This window comes from Rhamphochromis sp. 'chilingali', assembly GCF_963969265.1.
Source record: "Rhamphochromis sp. 'chilingali' genome assembly, chromosome: 12".
NCBI classification, from domain to species: domain Eukaryota; kingdom Metazoa; phylum Chordata; class Actinopteri; order Cichliformes; family Cichlidae; genus Rhamphochromis; species Rhamphochromis sp. 'chilingali'.
Genome location: NC_137939.1, coordinates 17,687,875 through 17,711,637, shown reverse-complemented (window position 1 = coordinate 17,711,637; position 23,763 = coordinate 17,687,875). Strand labels below are relative to the sequence as shown.

The 23,763-nt window shown below is 41.9% G+C and overlaps 1 protein-coding gene across 8 annotated transcripts in view; it reads left to right on the top strand.

Moving 5' to 3' along the window:
- myt1b (myelin transcription factor 1b) overlaps positions 1-23,763 on the top strand; it is a 153,516-nt gene that overhangs the window by 124,548 nt on the left and 5,205 nt on the right. For 2 of the 8 annotated variants that reach the window (XM_080898958.1, XM_080898965.1), the window contains 16 exons: positions 879-2,000; positions 3,962-4,096; positions 4,506-4,596; positions 4,897-5,013; positions 6,705-6,955; positions 8,130-8,317; positions 10,315-10,569; positions 11,175-11,329; positions 18,587-18,649; positions 19,036-19,104; positions 20,782-20,844; positions 21,146-21,226; positions 21,808-22,029; positions 22,607-22,698; positions 22,868-22,971; positions 23,612-23,755. In XM_080898958.1, coding sequence (XP_080755084.1) covers positions 879-2,000; positions 3,962-4,096; positions 4,506-4,596; positions 4,897-5,013; positions 6,705-6,955; positions 8,130-8,317; positions 10,315-10,569; positions 11,175-11,329; positions 18,587-18,649; positions 19,036-19,104; positions 20,782-20,844; positions 21,146-21,226; positions 21,808-22,029; positions 22,607-22,698; positions 22,868-22,971; positions 23,612-23,755 — 3,152 coding nt within the window. The remainder of the gene's footprint in view (positions 1-878; positions 2,001-3,961; positions 4,097-4,505; positions 4,597-4,896; positions 5,014-6,704; positions 6,956-8,129; positions 8,318-10,314; positions 10,570-11,174; positions 11,330-18,586; positions 18,650-19,035; positions 19,105-20,781; positions 20,845-21,145; positions 21,227-21,807; positions 22,030-22,606; positions 22,699-22,867; positions 22,972-23,611; positions 23,756-23,763) is intronic. The other 6 variants (XM_080898959.1, XM_080898963.1, XM_080898960.1 and 3 more) reach the window with 5 other exon arrangements.

Sequence of the window (23,763 nt, the reverse complement as noted above, 5' to 3'; positions counted from 1 at the left end):
AAATCTTAATATAAATGAGTAACAGTAGGTGGACATTAGGTAAGGCTGCACTTTTTGCAGCGATCTCGTATAGAAAACTATTCCTCACTTATATAAAACAGAACCGTAGTAAAGGGACCTCTGGCCAATACGTTGGGTTCCGTTTTGGACCCATAGCCAAAAACTAGCTTTACTTTGTTGTCTGGGTCAACTTTGCTAGCGAGAGACAGAGAGAGGCGTTGAAAGGTTGCTCCAATGGAACTTATTGTTTCGGAGCAAAACACGAACACAGTGTACAGTCAATTCTTAATAGCTTACTTACAGCTGGGCTTGTCAGACACTCTTTTTAGCTGCAGTGGTTATTATTATATTTACATGCTTCCATCTCCCATTTCTGGTCGGTGACAGCTCTACTTTTCCACTCTCCTTTTTCTCCCCAACACTGGCTCTAGTGAGCAGCAGCATCAGCAGATCTCCAGTCCAATAGAGAGCAGGTATCAGAGACAGTAGATGTCACTCTTTACCAATAATCATTTGCCAAACTCTTTGTTTGTATATATTTCAAAATTAGGAACTTCTTGTCTTCTTGTCCATTAGTCCATGAGACTCACTGATTGTGATAGATTATAGCCTTTAGAGAAAAGATGAAATCATGGCCACTAGGAGCACAAGGACTTTGTGAGTGTCTTTCTCTGTCAACAAACTGCTTTACGGCTACAGTTTTGTAACAGTAGGTTCTTTTTATGTCACATATATAAATATACACAGTGAAAGACTTAGCAGGCATAAAAGTGATACAAGTGAAGATAAAGATATTGCTGACAACAGCCTGATGTCACTATGTGACTCATGTTTTCCTCTGTGTCACTGTTCTGACTTCTTCATCTTTACTCCGATAGAGGAGGAGTGTGTGATCATCGAGCCTGAGCTCAGAGCAGCGGTACCTGCAGCTGAGGAGTGTCACTCTCCCTCACAGAGCACCGAGGAGGTGGCCAACTCTCTCCTCCACCTGGGCTGTGTCAACAGCAACAATGCTCCAACTGTGGCCATTCAGCAGACTGTTGCTATGGAGACCAAGAAGGATGTCACATTGGCCATTACACAGGGTGAAGAAGTAAAGGAAGAGCAGGAGAAGGACACGAACGAGGGAGAAGAGGAAGATGAGGAGGTGGCACATGGAGTTCAAGCACTGAAGGAGTCATTTGCTCTGCAGCAGGAGGCAGCTGATGTGGAGGATGAGCAAGGGGAGCACGAAGATATGAGCAACCACATGAGCCCACAGCATCTGACTAAAAGGGACCAGTGTGAACAGTTCATAGGTAAAGACAATGAAAAAGAAAAGATAGTAGTGCCAATGCAGCAGAGGCAGGGCACTTCAGCAGATGAGGAGGAGCACAGGGATGTTTTGCCCATTTCTGATGTGCCAACTGCTATCCGCATCATCACCAGCACCGCAGCAGCTCAGGGAACACACAAGGCTGAAGACCACAGGGCCAGTCCTCTGGAGGACTACAACTCATGCGGGGCAAGTCCCTTTGAGAACAGAGCCAGTCCACAAGACAGCTCTCTTAAAGCTAGCTCAATTCAGAACTATAAGGCCAGCCCTCCTTTAAGCTACAGCTCCCACAGGGCCAGTCCACTGGAGGACTACTTTCCCATTCCCAGAGGGGAGAACTACAAAATCCACAAAGCTTCATCCTCAGCCTCTCCTGACATTATCGAGGTACGATCCGATAAGTCGGAGGACAAAGACTTTGACGATGTGGATGGAGATGACGAGCGCGATGATGAAGACAGCCTGTCACAGCGCTCGGCAGTGACGGACGAGTCAGAGATGTTCGACATGACCCGAGGGAACCTGGGCCTGCTAGAGCAAGCCATTGCCCTGAAGGCAGAGCAGGTGAAGCCAGCAGGACCCAGAGAGCTGCTCCGCACACCAGATATCCACCACCAGCGGTACTTCACCATGGAGGACAGGCCCAAGCACCTGGACGTCATCCGCAAGGGCTATTTCAGCAAAGGTATGAATTAGTAACCAGGGGAGAACAGAGCTACAACATGTACTGAGAGGGTATTGTGAAAGTTGCCTGAGGGAGACAGCACATCAGCCACATTTAGTCCGTTTCTTTTTATATCTTTGTTTTTTTAAAGCTACATTAGCTGCACATGGTACTGAAATACCATGTTGCAAACTTATTCCTCATCCAACAATGTTTTATAGGTTTACCTGGAAAATTTACATTTTCTCCGTTCTATGAAAATTTTCTGAAAACCCCAACAAAACTTCTATGTGATGCACTGAGCACGTCTTCTGCACCCACCTGTTTTTATTCGCCTTAAAAACAGAATGGTCCTGTGTTAGGGGAGTGTTCTTGTAAATCTTGGCATCACTTTGTGTCTGCCCACAGTTCGTACAGTGGAAGAGCACCTACATGTCACAGGCTTTAAGTACTTTACTCTGAACAGAGCTGGACTGATAATCTACTGCAGTATGTTTCTCACAGGCTATAATGTGTGCAAAACAGTATGTAATCAAAGTAACTAAGTTTGACTAATACAATTCTTAGTGAAACTAGACCCAGATGTCATTAGCATTTGACAGGAAGAATCAGCTGGCACGTTTTCATCCAGGCCTTAAAAAAAAGCCTAATGAACATTTGCTATTTTTGTTTAACCTCTACACAAACCAGCACAAAAAAAAAACATCAGAGGCAAGTGCCAGAATTTGACAGTTTTACTTTTGTTAGGTTAGCTAGCTTTAAGGGGGCAGTTGCCCCCTGGCTTTATCCTTATATTAAAAATACAGGCCAAATGTGCTCTTTCATTATTTTCTCTAATACTCTGCAAGACAGCAAGTGCTTTTTTAAATACCACAACAATATCAGAGGAATACAACCAATAAGGGAGCACACAGAAAATGATGTTCTGAAGTTTTGGCAAATGTGCTAAATGTTATGTTGGGAGCAGAGGGTACAAATAAACACAGTGTACCAAATAAGAGATGAGTCACAGAGCTCTGTTTGGATCCTCCCTTTTCTATTGTAATGGGGTTGAAGTGGTTCCAGCTGAATAGACTTCCATGAAGAGCTGGAAGGAAGTACTCAAAGAGGGAGCGAGAAGGGATGACAGCATGCGAGAGAGCACAGGAGAGACAACAACATATCAACAGAGAAAAAGGAGGAGTGCAGGTTGTTCCACAGTCAGCCATGGAGTGTTTGTTTACATGCTACGTGTGTTTGGGCCTTGTATTACACAGTTGGCACGCTGCCCGCTTGTCATGCTTCTCACAGTATAGCAGCAGTGTGATTACATGCCCGGTAGTGCTGCCCTCTCCTTGGCCTTAACTCCCTCCTGCGGTGACGTTCCTGTTCTGCTCGACGCTAATTAGGAAATGCGTGTCTCGTTAACATTCAATTTGAAGGCCAATAGAGCATCACACCATCCTCTTGCACCCTTCTCCTCTCTCCAGTGCCACTGATACTGCCTGGCCTGCCTCCAATAGGAGAGGGGAGGAGCAGGCATCTTTAATTATGTGTAAATTATATAGTGGTGTGAATTTCTTCTGATGTATTGTAAGGTGCTGCTTTGTCCAAGATCTAAACAAGGTCTTTGAAAGTGTTGTGCAAATGTAGCCATGGGGGGATTATCCAGCTCAACAGGATAAGATGGTGTAGTTTATCATTTTTATAGTATTTTATCTTTAAAAGTATTTAAATAAACATTAAGACAAATGCATGGAATACCTGGTGTATTTACAGGCATGCATAAGCCATGAGTCGGGGGATACAGATGGTGTGGGTTTTGTGCAGATGTTGGGAATATGTCTGGATTTCATGCTCAGCCAAGCACACTGTCTGATGACATTAACCACTTGCTTTTGTGTACCTTATTCATCCCACCTTCCCCTTTCCTTTTACTTGGCCTTCCATCTTCCTGTCCTCCTTTCCGTTTTCTTCTACATTCCTACCCAACTCTGACCCAGAGAGCAGCAGGCCAGAGAAGAGGGAGAACAAGTGTCCCACACCGGGATGTGATGGCACTGGTCACGTGACCGGTCTTTACCCCCACCACCGCAGCCTGTCAGGCTGTCCGCACAAGGACAGGATCCCCCCAGAGAGTGAGGTTTTGTTGTTGTTCTTTGTTATTCCAGCTGCTTAGCATAAAAAAATAGTTAAACAGTGTAATTGTTGTGCCATGAGGTTTTTTGAGGTCTCGGGAGCCACCGATTCCATGACTTGTTATATATATGTTTGGAAGAAACCATTCCTTTGATTTGCATCGGTCAAATGCTGTGAAATTCAGTCAAAGAAATGCCCTCAAATATGTAATTTAATTCTAATTTTATTCTATTATTGGGGATTTTGGGGTTATACAGTCTGTGCAGCTGTGTATTCAAATCTATTTTTGCAGGAAGACCAAAAATATTAATATGAGAAATAAAAACAAATTTAATAATAAGCAAATCCCACTTCAGTGATTTTCATTTTCTGAGTTTTCTCTGATCACATGATTGTGCATCTTGTCAGTTCTGGCCATGCATGAAAACGTGCTGAAGTGTCCGACTCCTGGCTGCACAGGTCAGGGCCATGTCAACAGCAACCGCAACACACACCGCAGGTATATTTATATACATTGCACCTTTATACTGTATATCTATATATGAAAGTTGTTTGTGTGTGTGTGTGTGTGTGTGTGTGTGTGTGTGTGTGTGTGTGTGTGTGTGTGTGTGTGTGTGTGTGTGTGTGTGTGTATCTCTGCAGGTTAGAGTGTTGTGCACTTTGTGTATTTGCAAGCTCGTATATTCATGTATGCAGGGCAGCAAATGTGTCAGCCCACATCAGTACTGTGATGTAGATTTACACAGTCAGCAGTATGTACTTGTAATATTCATCTGCTTTGCTTCCTTTATCCCTGCAGTCTTTCTGGTTGTCCCATCGCTGCTGCAGAGAAGCTATCTAAGAGCCACGATAAGCAGCATCTCTCTCAGTCAGCGAGCGAGCACCTCAAAGGAAGTCCCAATGACAGAGTGCTGAGGTGGGTCATCAAAAAAGTACAAACTCATAGTTCAGGTTTTTTCTGCTTTATTACATTACATACTGTAGATATGGAGCCCTAATGCCCTCACGAGAGGTCAGTTATACAAACGTGGCAGTTATTGACTTTGGCCAATATCATTACATTGACATGTAAAGATTTTATCTATTTGATAATTTAATTACAAGTTATATGCATAGAAGGGAACTTTTTGATTCCTATATTGATTAAAATTTTGTAAATAACTGTATTAATGTTGCACAGTTAAGGTTTATGTGGCAAAAAAATTCATGCCTTTTGTCCTTTTCCAAAGCCCATCATAGATGACACAATGAATAGCAGAAACTAAGATAGACTGGGCTCAGTGACCCTTTCACCTACATAAAAGCTGTCTCCTCCAATCCAAACCCCTCACAGCTGAGTCCTTGTCAAGGTTAGCCACTTTACTGCTGAGCCACATTGAAACCGCAGAGAGAATCCTGACCTTGGTTACGGTACCCTGCATGAAAGGTGGAGCCTGGCCTCTGAACGGCTCAATAATAACAAGAAAGTCTTGAAACATCCTGGCTGGCAGGCTAATCATTACTGTCACCTCACATGCTAAGATCTCTTTATCTACATTCATCTCACCCGACCGGCCAGATCCCGGCCAAAAGAATGATAATTAGTGCAAACCAGACACTGGTATTATGCTGTCTGTGCTCTTCCTCATTGGTATTTTAATTAATAATGCAACCGATAAGCTAATTATGCAAGTTATAGGGGCATTGCGGGGGGATAGGAAAAATAATTGCTTTCCTTGAGGAAAACCTCATCAGTGGTTGGACAAAGCATCGAGTATTAAAACATAATAAGGCCTGCTTTGTTTTTTTGTTATAGATTGTTATTCAAATGAGCTTCCTTGCCTCTTATACGTGGAGCTGCAGAATTCTTCGTTTTAATGGAACAATGTTGAATTAATAAAATGGAAAAAAGTCACCTGTGATCAGTTGTAGCTCTGCTTTGCACACTTATTATTAGTGGGCTTCTATGTGATGGCCACCCCAGCTGCAGCAGTATGACTACAGGCCAGGTCTTGTAGACTATTAATGAAAAACACTGAGGAAAGGCTTCGGTGCAGAGGAGAATAAATAAATAGAATAAATAGGGCTGGGCCAAAGTGGGTGGAGGGCTTGGATAAGATGGTTAAGGGATGTAAAAAAAAAAATGAGTAAGGTCACTTTGTTCCTCCAGGCTCTATACCCCCAACCTACCCCTCCTCTGTCTCTCCTCTTTCACCACTCCCCCTTCTTTGGTTCCTGGTCTTCTCTTCTCCCCCTTCTCTCTTCTTTCTCACTCCCCATTCCCTTCCACCTCCCCCTGGTCTATCAGTGGATTTACGCCAACAGGTCTGACAAAAGCCCGGGCTCTCCAGAAAACGAGAGGGCTTAAAGCTCATAAATTCCGTGCTGTACAACATGCAAATGTGCCCTCTGCTGATAAGAGAGCTTTTAATCCTGCTGCACTCCCGCTAAGTACACCATTGCTCCTGTCTTCACTCTTTCTGTTTCATTCTACCTTTTTCTCTCATTCTTTTATTCTCTTTTTCTTCCCCCGTTTTGCTTTTATGTGTGTGTGTCTTTTTATTGCATCAATCCTCTTTTTATTTCTCATCTCTTGTTTCTGCTTTTATTTTTGTCTTTAATCCCCAGCCCCACCCTGACGTCCTCTCCCTCTCCCCCCTGCAGACCCATGTGTTTTGTGAAGCAGCTAGAGGTGCCCCAGTATGGGAGCTACAGGCCCAACATGGCACCTTCCACACCTCGCGCCAACTTGGCCAAGGAGCTGGAGAAGTACTCCAAGGTGTCCTTCGATTATGCAAGCTTCGATGCTCAAGTGTTCGGGAAGCGCACGCTTGCTCCAAAGATGCCCACCAGCGAAACCTCACCTAAAGCCTTCAAAAGTAAGAGGGAACCTCGGGCTTCTTCTCTATCGTGCATATTTATTTATTTGTTTTTCTATAAGGCAAACCTGTGGCTAGGTTACAGCAGCCGGATTCACTGTGAGTTAGAGTCTTTGGTCAAAGCCATGTGAGCCACACAGAAAACTGAAGATCTGGGCCACGTTATTTACTAACCATTCACTCATTGCTATGTGAGATAGTGTGATATGTTCATTTGTGCTAATTCTTGCTCTCAGTGTTGGCCTTTCTAAGGCTCTTGAAAATGTTACTCCAGCATGGCTCTTTGGCTGACTTTTATTCTTCAAAATGAGTGAAAAGAAGAGAGAGACAAATGTTCAAATTTCAGTTACTGTTTCACTCAGTTTGCCATTTCTGTCCTGTCTGCATGCATAGCAGTGGCTGTGACTCAGTGGTGTGCAGTGACTTTTACAGAAAGGCAAGCAGAGACAATTGCCACACACAAACGAAAACATCTTCCTCTGCTATTTAACTTTATAACAAGATAAATTGGATCAGATTAAAATGTGCCATTTGTGCTGTCTGTCTGCACTCTGCGTGGACGTATTCTGCACTCCTTCATGGCTGAAGAATGGTAGCTGAATAAATATCTGCTGTTTTACCAAATGACAATGACAAGTGGTGGATACTCCTTTAAGAAAAGAAGCAATAAAACCCAGTGAACGCACCTCAGTACACATAAAACTGCATTATTGGAAAACTGTGCATGAAGTAGCAAATTAAAAGATTATTATTCTGCAGAAAAATGTTCCTCGTCAGTATTGGATGGTTTAATATTACTTCTGCATATTTTTAAGGTTGAGCTCATTTTAAGTACTTTTATCTGTTTAATGTCTGGCATCATATTCTATAAATCATGTGTTTGTATTGGCTGTCCTGTGAGGAAGATGTATTTCTGAAAAATACAGAAACGTAAGATGATTGATTGATTGATTGATCTTTATTTAATATATATTGAAATATATTAATTTAAAAAATCAGCTAAATTAAAAAGCTTCAGCAGTGTGGGGCAGAAAATAATCATGAAAAATGAAGGTAGAGTGTTAGCAAAACACAAAGGTTCTCTTGAGCGCACATATTTTTTCAATCCCCTTTTGTTTTAGTACTTTCCCAGAATATTAGCCAATTTGGGATTTGTGCCTTTGTCCCCCTGCAGCTAAGCCGTCATTCCCCAAGTCATCATCACCTAGTCTCAGCCTCCACGGTTATGGGAAAAGCTCCTCATTGGCCTACGACTACGCCCATGATGCCGAAGCTGCTCACATGGCTGCCACTGCCATCCTTAACCTGTCTACTCGCTGCTGGGAGAAACCTGAGAACCTTAGCACCAAACCCCAAAACAAGGTAAACCCACCATTTTTTCAAATGTTTTTTTCCCAGTCATTATAAAGGAGCACAGTTGGAATGAAAACAGCACAGTTGGTTTCATCATCACTTGGTAGTTCTTCGATGATCAAAAATGTACTCAATTTGAAGGGAGTCAAGTACAGATGGTTTTACTGTCGTAAAGTACTGCCTTGTTCTTCTCTGCAAAACACTTAGAGAAAGATTTTATTATCTGATTGTAGTGCAGATGAAACATTGCAGGCCACAGCTGGTAAGATGAGAGGAGATAGCAGTGGGTGTGCCTTTTCCACCCCTCTTCTCTCCTCTCCTCTCGCTCATTTTTTTTCTCCATCAACTCTGCATGAATATATCATCAGGAGGCATTGGTTTACAGCAACAGGATGGTGTTGAGATTCAGTTGCATCACCTCTCCCATCCTCTTTCATCGTTTCATCCCTCCATCCCACACACTTTTCATGTTGTTATTGAATTTGGCTGACTGCCAGTTACCTGGATTACTTTTCCACCAGGTAGCCTTTTTTCATTATCTGCTGGACGGATCTCCCACTCTCTTTCTATCATTTTCTTTCTCACATGTCCTTTTACCCTCTTTCTCTCTTCCTCCCTAAGCAAGCCTCCCTGTTCCTCGCTCGTTCCCTATCTCCCTCACTTTCTTTCTCTTTTCTGTGCACAGGAGGTATAATAGGAGCTCCACTTTCCCCCATATTGTGATTTTTAAAAGCCTTTTTGCCTCACAGAGGAGAGAAAGTGACTGCTTCATCATTTTTCGATTTCTGACATGCTTTTAGGAAGATAAAAAGTGAAAATTAATGTCTCTGGCAGCAAAGCAGAGCAAGGTGTTCAGCAAGGCACAGATCCAAGAGCATGCCTTAGCTGTGCAGATCAACTGGGGACTGATCTGGAATCAGAGTTGGAGCCAGTTGAAATCCAATATTGAAACACTGGAACACTGAGCTCATCAACCTGGGACATTTCTGGGAACTGTTCCCATTTTCTCTCCTCTTCTCCTAACCCTTTGAATTTTCTGGCCCTTGACCAGCCCATATGAGCACCATTTTACATGAATGCTGAAAACATTGCTCTTTTCACCCTTCTGTTTCTCTTCACCTGCCAGAACTATAATAAAGCATGGAGAGATGGAGCACAGTGTTCGTGCTGTTGGCACCAGAGTACATTAGATATCATGACTAACATGCTTAGGCGATGAGGCTGGTGTTCTGAACTTGAGTGTGTAGTGCTCTGAAAGAGGCCGTCACTCTGGTGCATGACTGTGAAAATGCTTGTTTGATACAGGCTCGAGGGCAGTTTTACAAGCAGGTAGAAGCGAAAGCAACATTTCTCCACATGAAAGTTCAGTTTTTATTTAGAATATATGAAATTAGAATTCAGGCAGATATGTAGCGCTGCATCAGAATCTGCTCAAGAGGGTAATTAAAATAATCCCAATCATCATCACACAGGACTGCCTCACATATACAGTGAAGTGCACCAGAGGAGACTGCATTAGTTATTCACATTTGAGAATACTTAATTAGATGTATTAGTTAGCTGTGTTTCTCCATTAATTTTCTCCCAGATTATGCACTGAGCTCCAAAGTTTTTAACAGGAAATAAAGCATAATTGCATTCATATACAGAGTGAGCTGCAATAAAAACAAATATATTTTAAAACTCAAGTTTCAAACAGGGCAAAAGTTTCAAATAATGACATGAATGTGTGTAAGACTAAGTTCTGTATGCCCAAAGCTCAATTAAATTCTACTGTAATGGTATCTCAGTGCAGATTTCAGCAGACTATTTCGTGTGTAGTATACCCTCAAAGTGGGCATATAGGGATATTATTAATCATTTTTCATTTGGTACTTCACTGTCACTTGTCTAAAATTATTTATTTGTTGAAGTCTCAAATTGGGGCTCAACTGAAAATTACAAGGATACTTATAAGCAGGTAATAACATAGGCTCAGCTATAAATTCCTGTTGCATTGTCTCCAGGAAATGGACATTGAAGTGGATGAGAACGGCACCCTGGACCTGAGCATGAAAAAACCCATTAAACGAGAGGGAAGTCTGTCTGGGACGAGCCCCGGCGTTCGGTCTCCAGACCCTTCCTCCTCCTCTTCCTCACTGCATCATGGTGGAAACAGCGGGATGACATCACCAAGCATACACACCTACAAGCAGGAGGACTGGGAGGGACCTCTGGATTACACCAAACCTAACCGTCAAAGAGAGGAGGAAATGGACGAGGTCAGTACAATTAGACAGAACAAAAGTATGAGCTCCAAACACGGTGTATTTCCTCAGATGTTACTCACAGAGGAGATATTGCGACATAAATAACAACAGACAAAATTCCCCCTAAGCCTTTTGAATGAAAAACTCTTAATTGTTTACATCACTTTGTCTTTGTGTAATTCCCTTTTCTTATTCCCTGTTCCCTTTTCCTCTTTGTATTATTCATTTATTTCACTGAAATGTGAGAGTTACTGTACAGTTAAAACATTGCACTGTGTAACAGAGGTAGTGTGTCAGGTGCATTGCACCATCCTGGATTTGGCATATGCTAATTTTTACTCCTTTGAACTTTTTCAAAAGAAATATAAAGGGCCTTGAATGTTAATTTTTTATGAGGACACTCTGCATTTGGAAACATCACTTGTCTGCAAAAGAATAAAAGAGGATTGTGTGCACATGGTGTTTGCAAAGTTTCTTTGCTTGCATTCAGATATACAATAGCAAACTATTACCTGGAAGCAGATATTTAAAAAACTAAATTCAGATAATAGGTCAAGCCACAATTTAAAGAGCAAAAGGCCTGCAGTGGATTTACCAGTGTGTTAATCACTTTTCAGATGGAGCATACCGGCCAGTCGTACGTCTCATCTGAACCAGAGGACTGTGACATGATGCAGGATTGCCTAGAGGAGAGGAAATACCCAGGAGAGGTCACAACCCCAAGCTTCAAGGTCAAATTTCAGCCCAAAGATAGCAAGAAGGAGTTGCTCTCGTAAGTAATAAGGCAATGAGTTAGAAGTCATTCTTATATCCTGATGGGTAACAAGATTATATGTGGTCAAAGGAGCTTGCAAAGAAAAGCGTCTGGACTTCTTTAAGTTGCTTGAAGACGTTTCACCTCTCATCCGAGAAGCTTCTTCAGTTCTAAGGTCAAATGGTGGAGAGTCCCAGATATAAACCTAGTGGGAGTAACCCCCCACAGAGGGACAAAAGGACCCCCTGATGATCCTCTAATCGCCTGAGCCAAGGTGTGAAACTGGGTGTGGGTCCCAATCAGCCAGAGTTTCGGGTGTGTTCATTGTGAAACCTGGCCCCACCTTATCATGCGAATTCCTGAGGTCAGATGGCCCAGGATGTGAGTGGGCGTTAAGGCGTCTGGGAAGGGATCTCAAAACTGGATTATAGATGGCAGAGAGTTGGTGTCGTAAACCCCCGCTTCTGTTCAAAGATGGTCGCTCACAGTGGACATAGATGGCTTCTTTCACTCCTCTTTCAAACCATCTGTCCTCTCTGTCCAAAATGTGAACATTGGCATCCTCGAAAGAGTGTCCTTTATCCTAAGATGCAGATGGACTGCTGAGTCTTGTCCTGTGGAGGTGGCTCTTCTGTGTTGTGCCATGCGCTTGTGAAGTGGCTGTTTGGTCTCTCCAATGTAGAGGTCTGAGCATTCCTCGCTGCACTGTACAGCATACACCACATTGTTAAGTCTGTGTTTTGGCATTTTGTCTTTCGGGTGAACCAGTTTTTGTCTGAGCGTGTTGCTGGGTCTGAAATGCACCGGGATGTCGTGCTTGGAGAAAACTCTCCTGAGTTTTTCTGATACACCGGCTACATAGGGGATGACAATGTTGTTGCGTCTGTTCTTCTTATCCTCCCTCGCTGGTGTCTGGTCTTCTTTTCTGTGCCTCTTTGCTGACTTTAAGAACGCCCATTTAGGATAGCCGCACCTTTTGAGTGCTTCCTTTACATGTGTGTGTTCCTTCTTTTTTCCTTCAGGCTTAGAGGGAACATGTTCTGCCCGGTGGTGTAGGGTCCTAATTACTCCAAGTTTGTGTTCCAGAGGGTGATGGGAGTCGAACAGGAGGTACTGGTCCGTGTGTGTGGGCTTCCGGTAAACTTCGATGTTGAGGTTGCCATTCTCTTCAATGTGCACAGCGCAGTCCAGGAAAGGCAAACAGTTGTCCTTTGTGTCTTCCCTGGTGAACTTGATGTTTTTATCCACAGAGTTAATGTGCGCAGTGAAGGATTCCACTTCTTGTGTCTTGATTTTGACCCAGGTGCTTTTCTTTGCAAGCTCCTTTGACTACGATGACCTGGATGACTGAGAACCTTCACAGACATAAGATTATATGTGCTTAATTACATCAACCCAGGTTAAGAAATAATCATAAAAAACTAATTTAAAGGAAATAGAAGAAGAAGATTTTATTAGACATGATGTTGAGATTTGGCTAAAAAATGAAAAAGTTTTCTCTTTATGTTAGTAGAGGGAATCGATACATACCCAACAATATCATAATATCTCAACTGAACTCAAGGTTAATTCAATTCAATTCAATTCACTTTTATTTATACGACAACAGTCACCTCAAGGTGCTTTACATTGTAAAGTACCCTACTTTAATACATACAGAGGAAAAAACCCAACAATCATTAGATCCCCTATGAGCAAGCACTTTGGTGACAGTGGGAAGGAAAAACTCCCTTTTAACAGGAAGAAACCTCCAGCAGAATCAGGCTCAGGGAGGGGCGGGGCCATCTGCTGCAAACGGTTGGGGAGAGAGAAGGGAGACAGGATGAAATACATGCTCTGAAAGAGAGCCACATATTAATAACAAGTATGATTCAATGCAGAGAGGTCTATTAACACATAGTGAGGGAGAAAGGTGAGGAAAAAATACTCAATGCATCATAATTGCAGCATTACTAAGGGAGGAGTCAGGGTTCAGTTACAGTATTACTGTGATTTTTAACATTTTGCATCCTGATTACTACAATAACATATACTGTAATTTATCACCTTTTTAAAACTACAAAATATTCCCTCAAATTTACACTTTGTCAATATCTGTTTTATTGAATATGTTTTTTCTTTTTTCAGCAAAACAACACTGTCACTAAAACCTGCCATAAATTGTTATAAGAGTCAGTCTGCTATCAATCTGCTACCAGTTTGCAGTTGAATGAGGTCAAGTTGGCAATTACATGAAATCTGTTTTTGATAAAACAGCAATTAACTGTGATAAATCACATATCCATTTGCTGTCTAAATAGACAGAAATTCACATTTAACTGTAACGTTTCTGTTTCATAGGAATATAAGCAGAACAAAACCAGAGTTGAGGCCCCTCGCGTTGTGTTCATTGACAGACTCATTCAGACTGATGGCAACATGCTGGCAATCTGTCTGAATTTATAAATGTATACATTTAATAGCAGTTATTTGCAAATCTTTGACAATCTCTCTGAGAGTGATTGCAGACTGCTTGTAGAAATGTAGCCTCCTATCAGGCAACCTGTGCAATCCAATCACCTTGCAATCAACACCCTCAAGCCATCACTATGAGTTGCAACTGATCACCAAATGTGACAAAATTCACTATAGTCACAAGTCACTGATCTTTTTTGTAGATGCACAAAGGTTGATGTTGTATTTTTTACTCGTGTGACTAAAACCATAAACTTGCACTTCGTTATGAGGTAGCTTTGTCAAGCTAAGTGGTGGTTTTTCGGTTTTAACATATCTTCACATTTAATCAGCACTCTTGTTCATAGTGCTCCCATGGTATTTTAATTAATTTCATAAAAAATATCAATGTTTAGTGTTCCTATATCGATACTGTGCTGTAGTGATTTTTTTGCCATCCCTACAGTTCAGTACAAAGATCAGTGAAAAGGGATGTAGAAAAAGACATCCTTTTAGTTCTAAATAAAAGTTAAAGAAGAGATTTCTGTTGACTAGCAGAACTTTCTCATGTTGAGCCAGTAATACTCACCACCATACCACCGTTCTGACTGTCCAGAGACTCGCACAAAAAAGCTTGCAAATAAATAAATAAATAAATAAATAATATATATATATATATATATATATATATATATATATATATATATATATATATATATATATATATATATATATATTTATTTATTTATTTATTTATTAGGGGTACAACGATACACAAAATTCACGGTTCGGTTCGGTTCGATACTTTGGTGTCACGGTTCGATATTTTTTCGATACAAAAAAATGTTCATGCCTTTTTAATTTGTCATTTATTAAAATTATAAATATATATTTTAACTCAAAAGTACAGTTTTTAAATTTAACCCTAACCCTTGTGCGTGTTTTTTATTTTGACAGTGAATGCGCACCTGCGGACCACTTATGTGCAGTCCTGGTTATTTAGCTCGTCATATTGTAGCCACAGAAATTATTTTGTCCATGAAACCATAAAGCTGCACTTTCTTTTTGCCTTATAGTCTGATTTGTCATAACTTCTCCGTTTTGTGGTAAGCTTTTCTTTGGCTGTCACTTCTTCACCCTGACCTGTCTTATTTGGCTCAGCAGAACTAAAATATATATCCTGCTGCTTTTACACACGCACTCACATAAGCTCAGCGATTCTCTGCGCGATCAACCTCTCACATGTTTAAGCTTGCTGCGGGAGATTTCACTTGTCATGTTTGCATAGTAAGCTAACGATTAATAAGACGATGTCAGAGGAATTGGTGCACAAATTATCATCACTCACAGATCAGTGCTGTCGCTCTCTATACACAGTTCGCACGATTGCAAAGTGAAAGCAAAAAAACAAGCGCAAATTCAAACGCGATTTCAATATGTCACATATTGACAGTGGCTCACCGATGCCAATGACATAATTACCCAGCTACATTTCTGAAAGAATGCAAAAGCATTGACATATATTTTTCCTTCCTACAATAGCCCGACGGGCAGGGCAGAGATAGATTTTGGTAGCCTGACTGGAAAAATCGCTAGCCCCGGGACGTCGGGCTAGCAATATTGCAAGCCCTGTATCTGATTGAGGAATCACTCATCTTTGGAAAAGAGAGTTTATTACAGAGAAATGTCTCTTTCCAAAATAAAAGCTATACTATCCGCTTCTTCTGGGCTATATTCTCAGCAGCATAAGGAGAATCATGTGCTAACAGCTGTCTAAATGACTCGGCTAAAGTTAGTAGCATGCTTGTTGTTTTTGTCTTTGCACTAGGATGATGTCGGCGTAAATGTGCAGTCATATTCGTTGTGTTCCCACTAGTGCTTTCAGGTTAATCTCGTTGAAATGACCTTAACGCCACAACACGGCAAATCTCCGTTAACGAGCTACCGCCGATCGCCCCGTGCATGGGGCTAGACGGCCAACACGTTAACGAGCTAACTGCGCTAACACACTAGTTTCCCACCCATGTAATTGAGCATTGCATGGCACATCCAACGTACTGTTTTACTTTAGTCCATGACTCGCTTACCTTCAGGGTCATACGTCACATGAAAACCAAAATAATTCCAAATGCCAGATCTGAATGAGGGTGGGGGAGGTCCATGTTGCAAGGAGAGCTTAACTTCTGTCTTGCTAGCTTGCCCTGTGCTCTTCCTTCTGAGTATGCTGTCTGTGTTGAGCGCTCAGTGGATCTGCGCTCGACAGTGCAGCCTAGGCGGAGTAGTCGAACGCAGATTCACTGAGCGCTCAACACAGACAGCATCGTCAGAAGGAAAGTTGATAAAATAAATTACAAATGTTGTATTGTTCGATACATATGCGTACCGAACCGAAAGCACTGTATCGAACGGTTCAATATAGATACGAATATCGTTGCACCCCTAATATATATATATATATATAAACACCCAGCAGTATCTTAGCTGTTCCCAGGACTGCGCTCTTCTGGACAGAGATCTCCGATGTTGTTCCCGGGATCTGCTGGAGCCACTCGCCTAGTTTGGGAGTCACCACACCTAGTGCTCCGATTACAACAGGGACCACCGTTACCTTCACCCTCCACATCCTCTCGAGCTCTTCTCTGAGCCCTTGGAATTTCTCCAGCTTCTCGTGTTCCTTCTTCCTGATATTGCTGTCATTCCGAACCGCTACATCGATCACTACGGCCATCTTCTTCTGTTTGTCTACCACCACTATGTCCGGTTGGTTAGCCACCACCATTTTGTCCGTCTGTATCTGGAAGTCCCACAGGATCTTAGCTCGGTCATTCTCCACCACCCTTGGGGGCATCTCTCATTTTGACCTTGGGACTTCCAGGTTATACTCGGTACAGATGTTCCTGTACACTATGCCGGCCACTTGGTTATGGCGTTCCATGTATGCCTTGCCTGCTAGCATCTTGCACCCTGCTGTTATGTGCTGGATTGTCTCTGGGGCATCTTTACACAGCCTGCACCTGGGGTCTTGCCTGGTGTGATAGACCCCAGCCTCTATGGATCTTGTACTCAGAGCTTGTTCTTGTGCTGCCATGATTAGTGCCTCTGTGCTGTCTTTCAGTCCAGCTTTGTCCAGCCACTGGTAGGATTTCTGGATATCAGCCACCTCCTCTATCTGCCGGTGGTACATACCGTGCAGGGGCCTGTCCTTCCATGATGGTTCCTCGTCTCCCTCCTCTTTCTTGGGTTTCTGCTGCCTGAGGTATTCACTGAGCACTCGGTCAGTTGGGGCTATCTTCCCAATGTATTCTTGGATGTTCGTTGTCTCATCCTGGACTGTGGTGCTGACACTCACCAGTCCCCGGCCCCCTTCCTTCCGCTTAGCGTACAGCCTCAGGGTGCTGGACTTGGGGTGAAACCCTCCATGCATGGTAAGGAGCTTTCTTGTCTTTATGTCAGTGGCTTCTATCTCCTCCTTTGGCCAGCCTATTACCCCAGCAGGGTACCTGATCACGGGCAGGGCGTACGTGTTGATGGCCCGGATCTTGTTCTTACCATTCAGCTGACTCCTCAGGACTTGCCTGACCCTCTGCAGGTACTTGGTGGTTGCAGCCTTTCTAGCGGCCTCTTCATGGTTCCCATTTGCCTGCGGGATCCCCAGGTACTTGTAACTGTCCTCTATGTCTGCAATGTGGCCTTCTGGTAGTTCAATCCCCTCAGTTCTGACTACCTTCCCTCTCTTTGTTACCATTCGACTACACTTCTCCAGTCCGAACGACATTCCAATGTCATTGCTGTATAGCCTGGTAGTGTGGATCAGTGAATCGATGTCTCATTCATTCTTGGCATACAGCTTGATGTCATCCATGTACAGGAGGTGGCTGACAGCTGCTCCATTCCGTAGTCTGTATCCGTAGCCAGTCTTGTTAATGACCTCACTGAGGGGGTTCAAGCCTATGCAGAACAGCAGTGGAGACAGAGCATCTCCTTGGTAGATCCCGCACTTGATGGTGACTTGTGCTATGGGCTTGGAGTTGGCCTCTAGTGTTGTACGCCACATCCCCATTGAGTTCCTGATGAAGGCTCTTAGGGTCCTGTTGATCTTGTACAATTCTAAGCAATATATATATATATACATATATATATATATATATATATATATATATATATATATATATATATATATATATATATATGGAGAGAGAGAGAGAGAGAGAGAGAGAGAATGTTGCGTGATAGTCTGGCCGCAATCCTTTGTTAATCAATTATTAAAGTTAGAACACACAGACACATGTATTTGCTCTGGAAAAAAACAAACAACCTGCTCGGTGTGATGTAGAAATCTACTAAACATTGACCCTTGAACCACATGTAACCCTGTTTTAGCATGTACCATTTAGACGTCTTTTAAAGCTCTGATAAACAGAAAATTGCTCAGTGGGCTATTAGTGAAATTAGGTTGAAACTAGTTTGTTGTAACATCCTGAAAAGATGACTTTTCATATTGCAATTTTCAACCACATTTAGATGTTCTGTGGATGTGAGTTTAAGGCCATGACCAGCCAACCGGGATAAAAATCATCCCTGAACGTCTGGTGCTTTGTGAGAAGGGTAGTGACACTCTGATCGTTCCATCAGAGTGTGTACAAATGTACTACCCCCAGGTATTTATGGGAACCTTACAACTAACGACCTTCTATGTAAACTCTATGTACATATTTGCCGTGAATATAGGTGTATGATCAGCCTCTGTTTTTCCTTTATAAAAAATAACTTTGTACATCTAATCCCTAAAGTTGTCGCTTTCTCCTTCTGCCACTGCTAACTGCGTGTCTGTCCCCTCTGCAGGTGTCCAACACCTGGCTGTGATGGCAGCGGCCACATCACTGGGAACTATGCGTCCCATCGCAGGTATGTAGGCTTATTCGGGCACTAGTGTGCACTGCTGCTTTCTATATAAGCTTGTACATGAAATGTTAGATCTACTGAGACTCTCCCTCTGCTTCTCACTCCAAAGCCGGCACACCGAGACTAATTCAAACATTTTATTTGATCCTGACATGCCAGAGGCAATAATGTAGCGTGAGCCCAGGAAGCAAAGACGGTCATTGACTTTGATATGCATCAGTAATTTACTTCTTGCTGTCTGTCCTCTTCTTGCTAAATGACCTTGGTATGCCTTGCATTCTTGATTTCCCTTTACTCACATCTTTCTCCTCTCTCCTTTCAACCCCCTCTCACCCCTTGCTTCCCCCCTTTTCGTCCTTCTCTTCCTCTGCCTGTCTTTTCTCTCTCAGTCTGTCTGGGTGTCCTCTCGCTGATAAGAGCCTTCGGTCCCTCATGGCGGCCCACACCCCTGAACTCAAGTATGTCTGCTCTACACCTTCACTGCCTTTTCGCTGCCACTTCAGCTCACTGCTACTGACACTGTCCAGCACCACAGCACTTCATTCTGCTGACGTTAACTTATCTATTGTTGCTGGCTGCTTTCTGTGCTACCGCTGCATCTGTCATGGTGGTTTTTCCTATGTCTGTGCTTGCTTTCACTTCAATTACTTCATGTAAATGTGAATGAAACTTACAAAGGCTTTTCACAGCTCAACATGTACAGATACCGGGTGTGTTCGAATGGCAAAGAGCCTGGAAAGCTAGAATAACTTTTTCATATAGCACGGTGAAATCAGAGCTTACAATACAATACAAAATGCAAATTATCAATGTAATTGATAAATACTAAAACAAGCAATAAATCAATTATAACACAGTTATACAATTATACACAGGTAAGCTGAAAAGCAGCTGACAAATATAAAAAAAATACATTAAAAAAAATTATAGATCTATAAAATCCTAAAATCAGTTCTAATACAAATACAAGGTGTAAATGGCTGGGCAGGATTGGGATGATATGTGTTCAATGATGATCACTCAGAACTAAACCAGAGTCCAGAGAGAGTTTTTTGTGTGCGTATCAGAAAGGAGGAAACTGAAGCCTAGAAGGGAAAAAAGGGCTGAATTTATTTTATTTTTTTAAGATCAGTGGATTAATTTTGACCATGGGCCTTATTTGAAAGACAGGACTAGACAAGATCTTTGGTGTTTGACTGAAATAGTCACTTAGATGAAAATAAACATTTCTCCCACTGAAAACACAACATCTATGAACAGAAGCAACTTCTTGGTCATTACAATTACATTTATATAGCACCACTTCACAGCAAGTGTTCATTATTATTGTAAAGACAACAACAACAACATTATTATTATTATTAATAATAATAATAATAATAATAATAATAATAATAATAATAATAATAATAATAATGAAAGATTAGACAGAGAACCTCAAAGATCAGACAACTATGTGTAAGCACTTAGAAACAGTGGGAAAGAAGAATTCCCTTTTAACATGAAGACGCCTCAGGCAGACCCGGTCTGGAAGGGGCGAGTGGAAAGAGAAGAGAGAAAAGAGCGGCGTTGATGTGTGGTTCTGAAACTATACTCTTCCATGTTAGCAGATTAGGTCACTTTTAGAATGAAAGTTGTATTGCAATGGCTAAGAAATATGATTTCTGATTTTGTGAGGCGCAGCTGAGAAAGCTGTGTGCCATTCATGAGCTGACGGTACCAAGGGAGTCTAAAACAACAGCTAGACTTTTAGTGTCTCAAGGTTTCAAGGGTGGGTGAATCTGGGAGACACCTCTCTCAGCCCCTCCCTCAGCTTGGTTCTGCCAGAGGTTTCTTCCTGTTAAAAGGGAGTTTTTCCTTCTCACTGTTGCCAAAGTGTTTGCACACAGGGGGCCATCTGATTGATGTGGTTTTGCTGTATTGTTTTAGGGCCTTACAATATTAAGGGCCTTGAGGTGACTATTGTTGTGATTTGGCAGTATATCAATAAAACGGAACTGAATTGAATATACACATTGTGATCATTTGTTTAAGATTAAGCAGATAAATAGTAAACCTCAGTTTTCAGTTGTGAAAACTCCCTGTGTTAATTTTTTCTGCCTAACTTTGAACATTGCTTTGTTTTTTTTCCCTAGATGCCCCACTCCCGGATGTGACGGCTCAGGTCACATCACAGGAAACTATGCCTCACACAGAAGGTAACAGAACACAAATGCGCGTGCACACACACACACACACACACATACACAAACATACATATGTATAGCTAGTCAGAGAGGCCTAGCGACAGTTCACGATAGATTAGACAGGCACCACATACACATAATCCTATTTTCATCCATATTAGGCGTTTTTCAATGGATTTGGTTTGTCATTTGGTTGAAGAACCTCTGTAAAATTATTCTTCCTTACCATGTTCTCTTCCTTTATTAAGTAATCACTTCACCAGACCTTTTCTTTCCAGCCCTATGTTATCAACTCCATACTTTCTGTTTTCAGTCTCTCTGGGTGCCCGCGTGCCAAGAAAAGTGGAATTAAAACTCCTGCCAAGGACAACCAGGAGGACTCCGAGCTTTTAAAGTTCGTACCGCTCAGAAAGTCATAACGTCTGCTTTTAGCATGACTGACGGTAAAACTAAAATGCAATAAAGGAAAGAGAGAGCGAGAGAGAGAGAGAGACAGAGAAAGAAAGAGAGGAAAGTCACTGTGAATCATATGCAGAGGTAGTGATCTGTCCCCGTAACTGAATCAACTTACTCATGGGAAAATACACTTACTGCAGATACTGATTCTGAATATAATTCATGGTAGACTATTGCAGAGTACATTGTTATTACATAAGAAATACATGGGCTTCATATTGCACACAAAACTGTTAATATAACAGTATGTGGAGAAAGCATGTACCAAATTGTAATAGCTCATTTGTCAGCAATATCTTGCATTGTAATAATATGTCCAATACAGAATTTAGCAAAACTGCTAAAAACCTTTCAGTTTTTAAGATAAGAATTATCTTAGTTTTCGCTTTACTTTCATTTTTGCATTCTCCTTGTCTAACCTTTGTGCCCCGTCATTCTCTTTCTTTCCGTATCTGCTTCCTGTCTTCCATACTTTTTCTTCTCCTCTCTTCTTCTTCTTACCACCTCTGCTCTCTGCAGATGTCCGGTGCCGGGCTGTGACAGCCTGGGCCACATCAGTGGAAAGTACGCCACACATCGTAGCGCTTACGGGTGCCCGCTGGCGGCCCGTAGACAAAAGGAGGGTCTTCTGAATGGCACGCCATTCAACTGGAAGGCCTTCAAGACAGAGGGTCCAACCTGCCCCACCCCAGGTTGTGATGGCTCTGGACATGCTAACGGAAGTTTCCTCACACACCGCAGGTAAGCTTAGGCTTTGATCAGTATCTTCAAATTTGAAACAATTCGATTAAATGAGGAATTCAGATTTTATAAAATGCAGCCAACGGCCAAGTATCTCTGAATCTCCCTTTTTTAATGTGTGGATATTTTAGTTATTTAGTTATCTCTTTTAAAAATGTATCACAAATGCTAAAATGTAAAGCTTCAGTTTGATACTATATTTTTAAATCGCTATGTCTGACCCAAAGAAGAATACGCAAATCTCTGTAAACACCCCATAAGTTGGTCATTTTCAACTTTAAACTGATTTAAACGTAGTCAAGTCTTTATTCTAAGTTAAGCTAATTTACAGCTTGATAGTTAAAGATGAGCACTTGAACACTTTGGAAATATTTATTTGCTTTGTTGAAAGTTAAATAAGAATATTGAGATGTTTTCACCATGTGTTAAATAGTCTGTCTTGCCGTTTCCAGTTATTTTTCTAGGCTAAGCTTTTCCCCCATAGCAGCAGTATATAACTAACACATGCCACTGTAACTTATAATGTTCTTTATGTAGATGTAATGTTAAATTTGACCCTCTCTGAATTTCATTTCAGCCTCTCAGGATGCCCCAGAGCTTTGTATGCTAAGAAGAAGGCCAAGTTCCCTACAGAAGACTATCTGAGCACTAAGTTCAGAGCCAGTGATGGTACGATGGTTAATTAAGAAAAATCTATGTGTTTACTGAGCGGAACCCCCCCCCTTGTTACTGAGTCAAATAATAAAAATGCCAATGTTAGAATAGAGGTTTTTTTTCTGTTTTCTTTTGGGGTTTTTTTTTTTTGCAAAACGTGCTTTTCTCTTCGCCTCTCCTTTAGTTTTGGACAATGATGAGGACATCAAGCAGCTCAACAAAGAGATTAATGACCTTAATGAATCCAACAATGAAATGGAGGCTGACATGGTCAACCTGCAGACTCAGGTGTGTGTTTGTTGTTGGGGGTTTTTTTTCCCTTTAGTGTGATCTTCAGTGTATGCTCTTGTTTTCTCGAGGAGCTCCAGTTTCTCCATGCAACAGCAGTACTGCCTACCTTAGCCAGTCTCTTGCGAAAGAGATAAAGTAATTATTGATCACTGTCACCACCTTATGAAACCTTGGTTTCATAAGCATGACACTGTTGAGAATGAATAGAGAACTATAATTTTAGGAGGATATTTATCTGGAACGTCTTTTACCAGGATTACAGTTTCTGCAGTTAAGACTCTAAAGAGCACTGCAGGCAGCAGGACACTTTAAAGATGGGTAAAAATTGTCCAGTATCAGTATTGCATCTGACCAATCACATTGTTGTGATGTGTGATGCATGGTGTTTCCACATCCCAAAATTATGTCATCGCTACAATCTGACTGGTTACTTGCAATGTTGAACTGGAACCAACATTAGATTTGTGGACCCAGGAACAATGAAGATGGTGCGAGCCACTAGAGAAGACAAAAATGTCTGTATAATGTCTGGACTATGGCCACTACATTGCCAGTCACCACAGCTGTTATTAAATAGATATGAATTTCTAGTTGAATATTAAAACATTTGCTGATGGTCTGCTGCTGTGCGTTGCAGATCTCCTCTATGGAGAAGAACCTGAAAAGCATTGAGCACGAGAATAAGATGATTGAGGAGCAGAATGAGGCTCTGTTCATGGAGCTGTCTGGTCTGAGCCGAGCCCTCATCCGCAGCCTGGCTAATATCCGTCTGCCGCACATGGTAAGTCC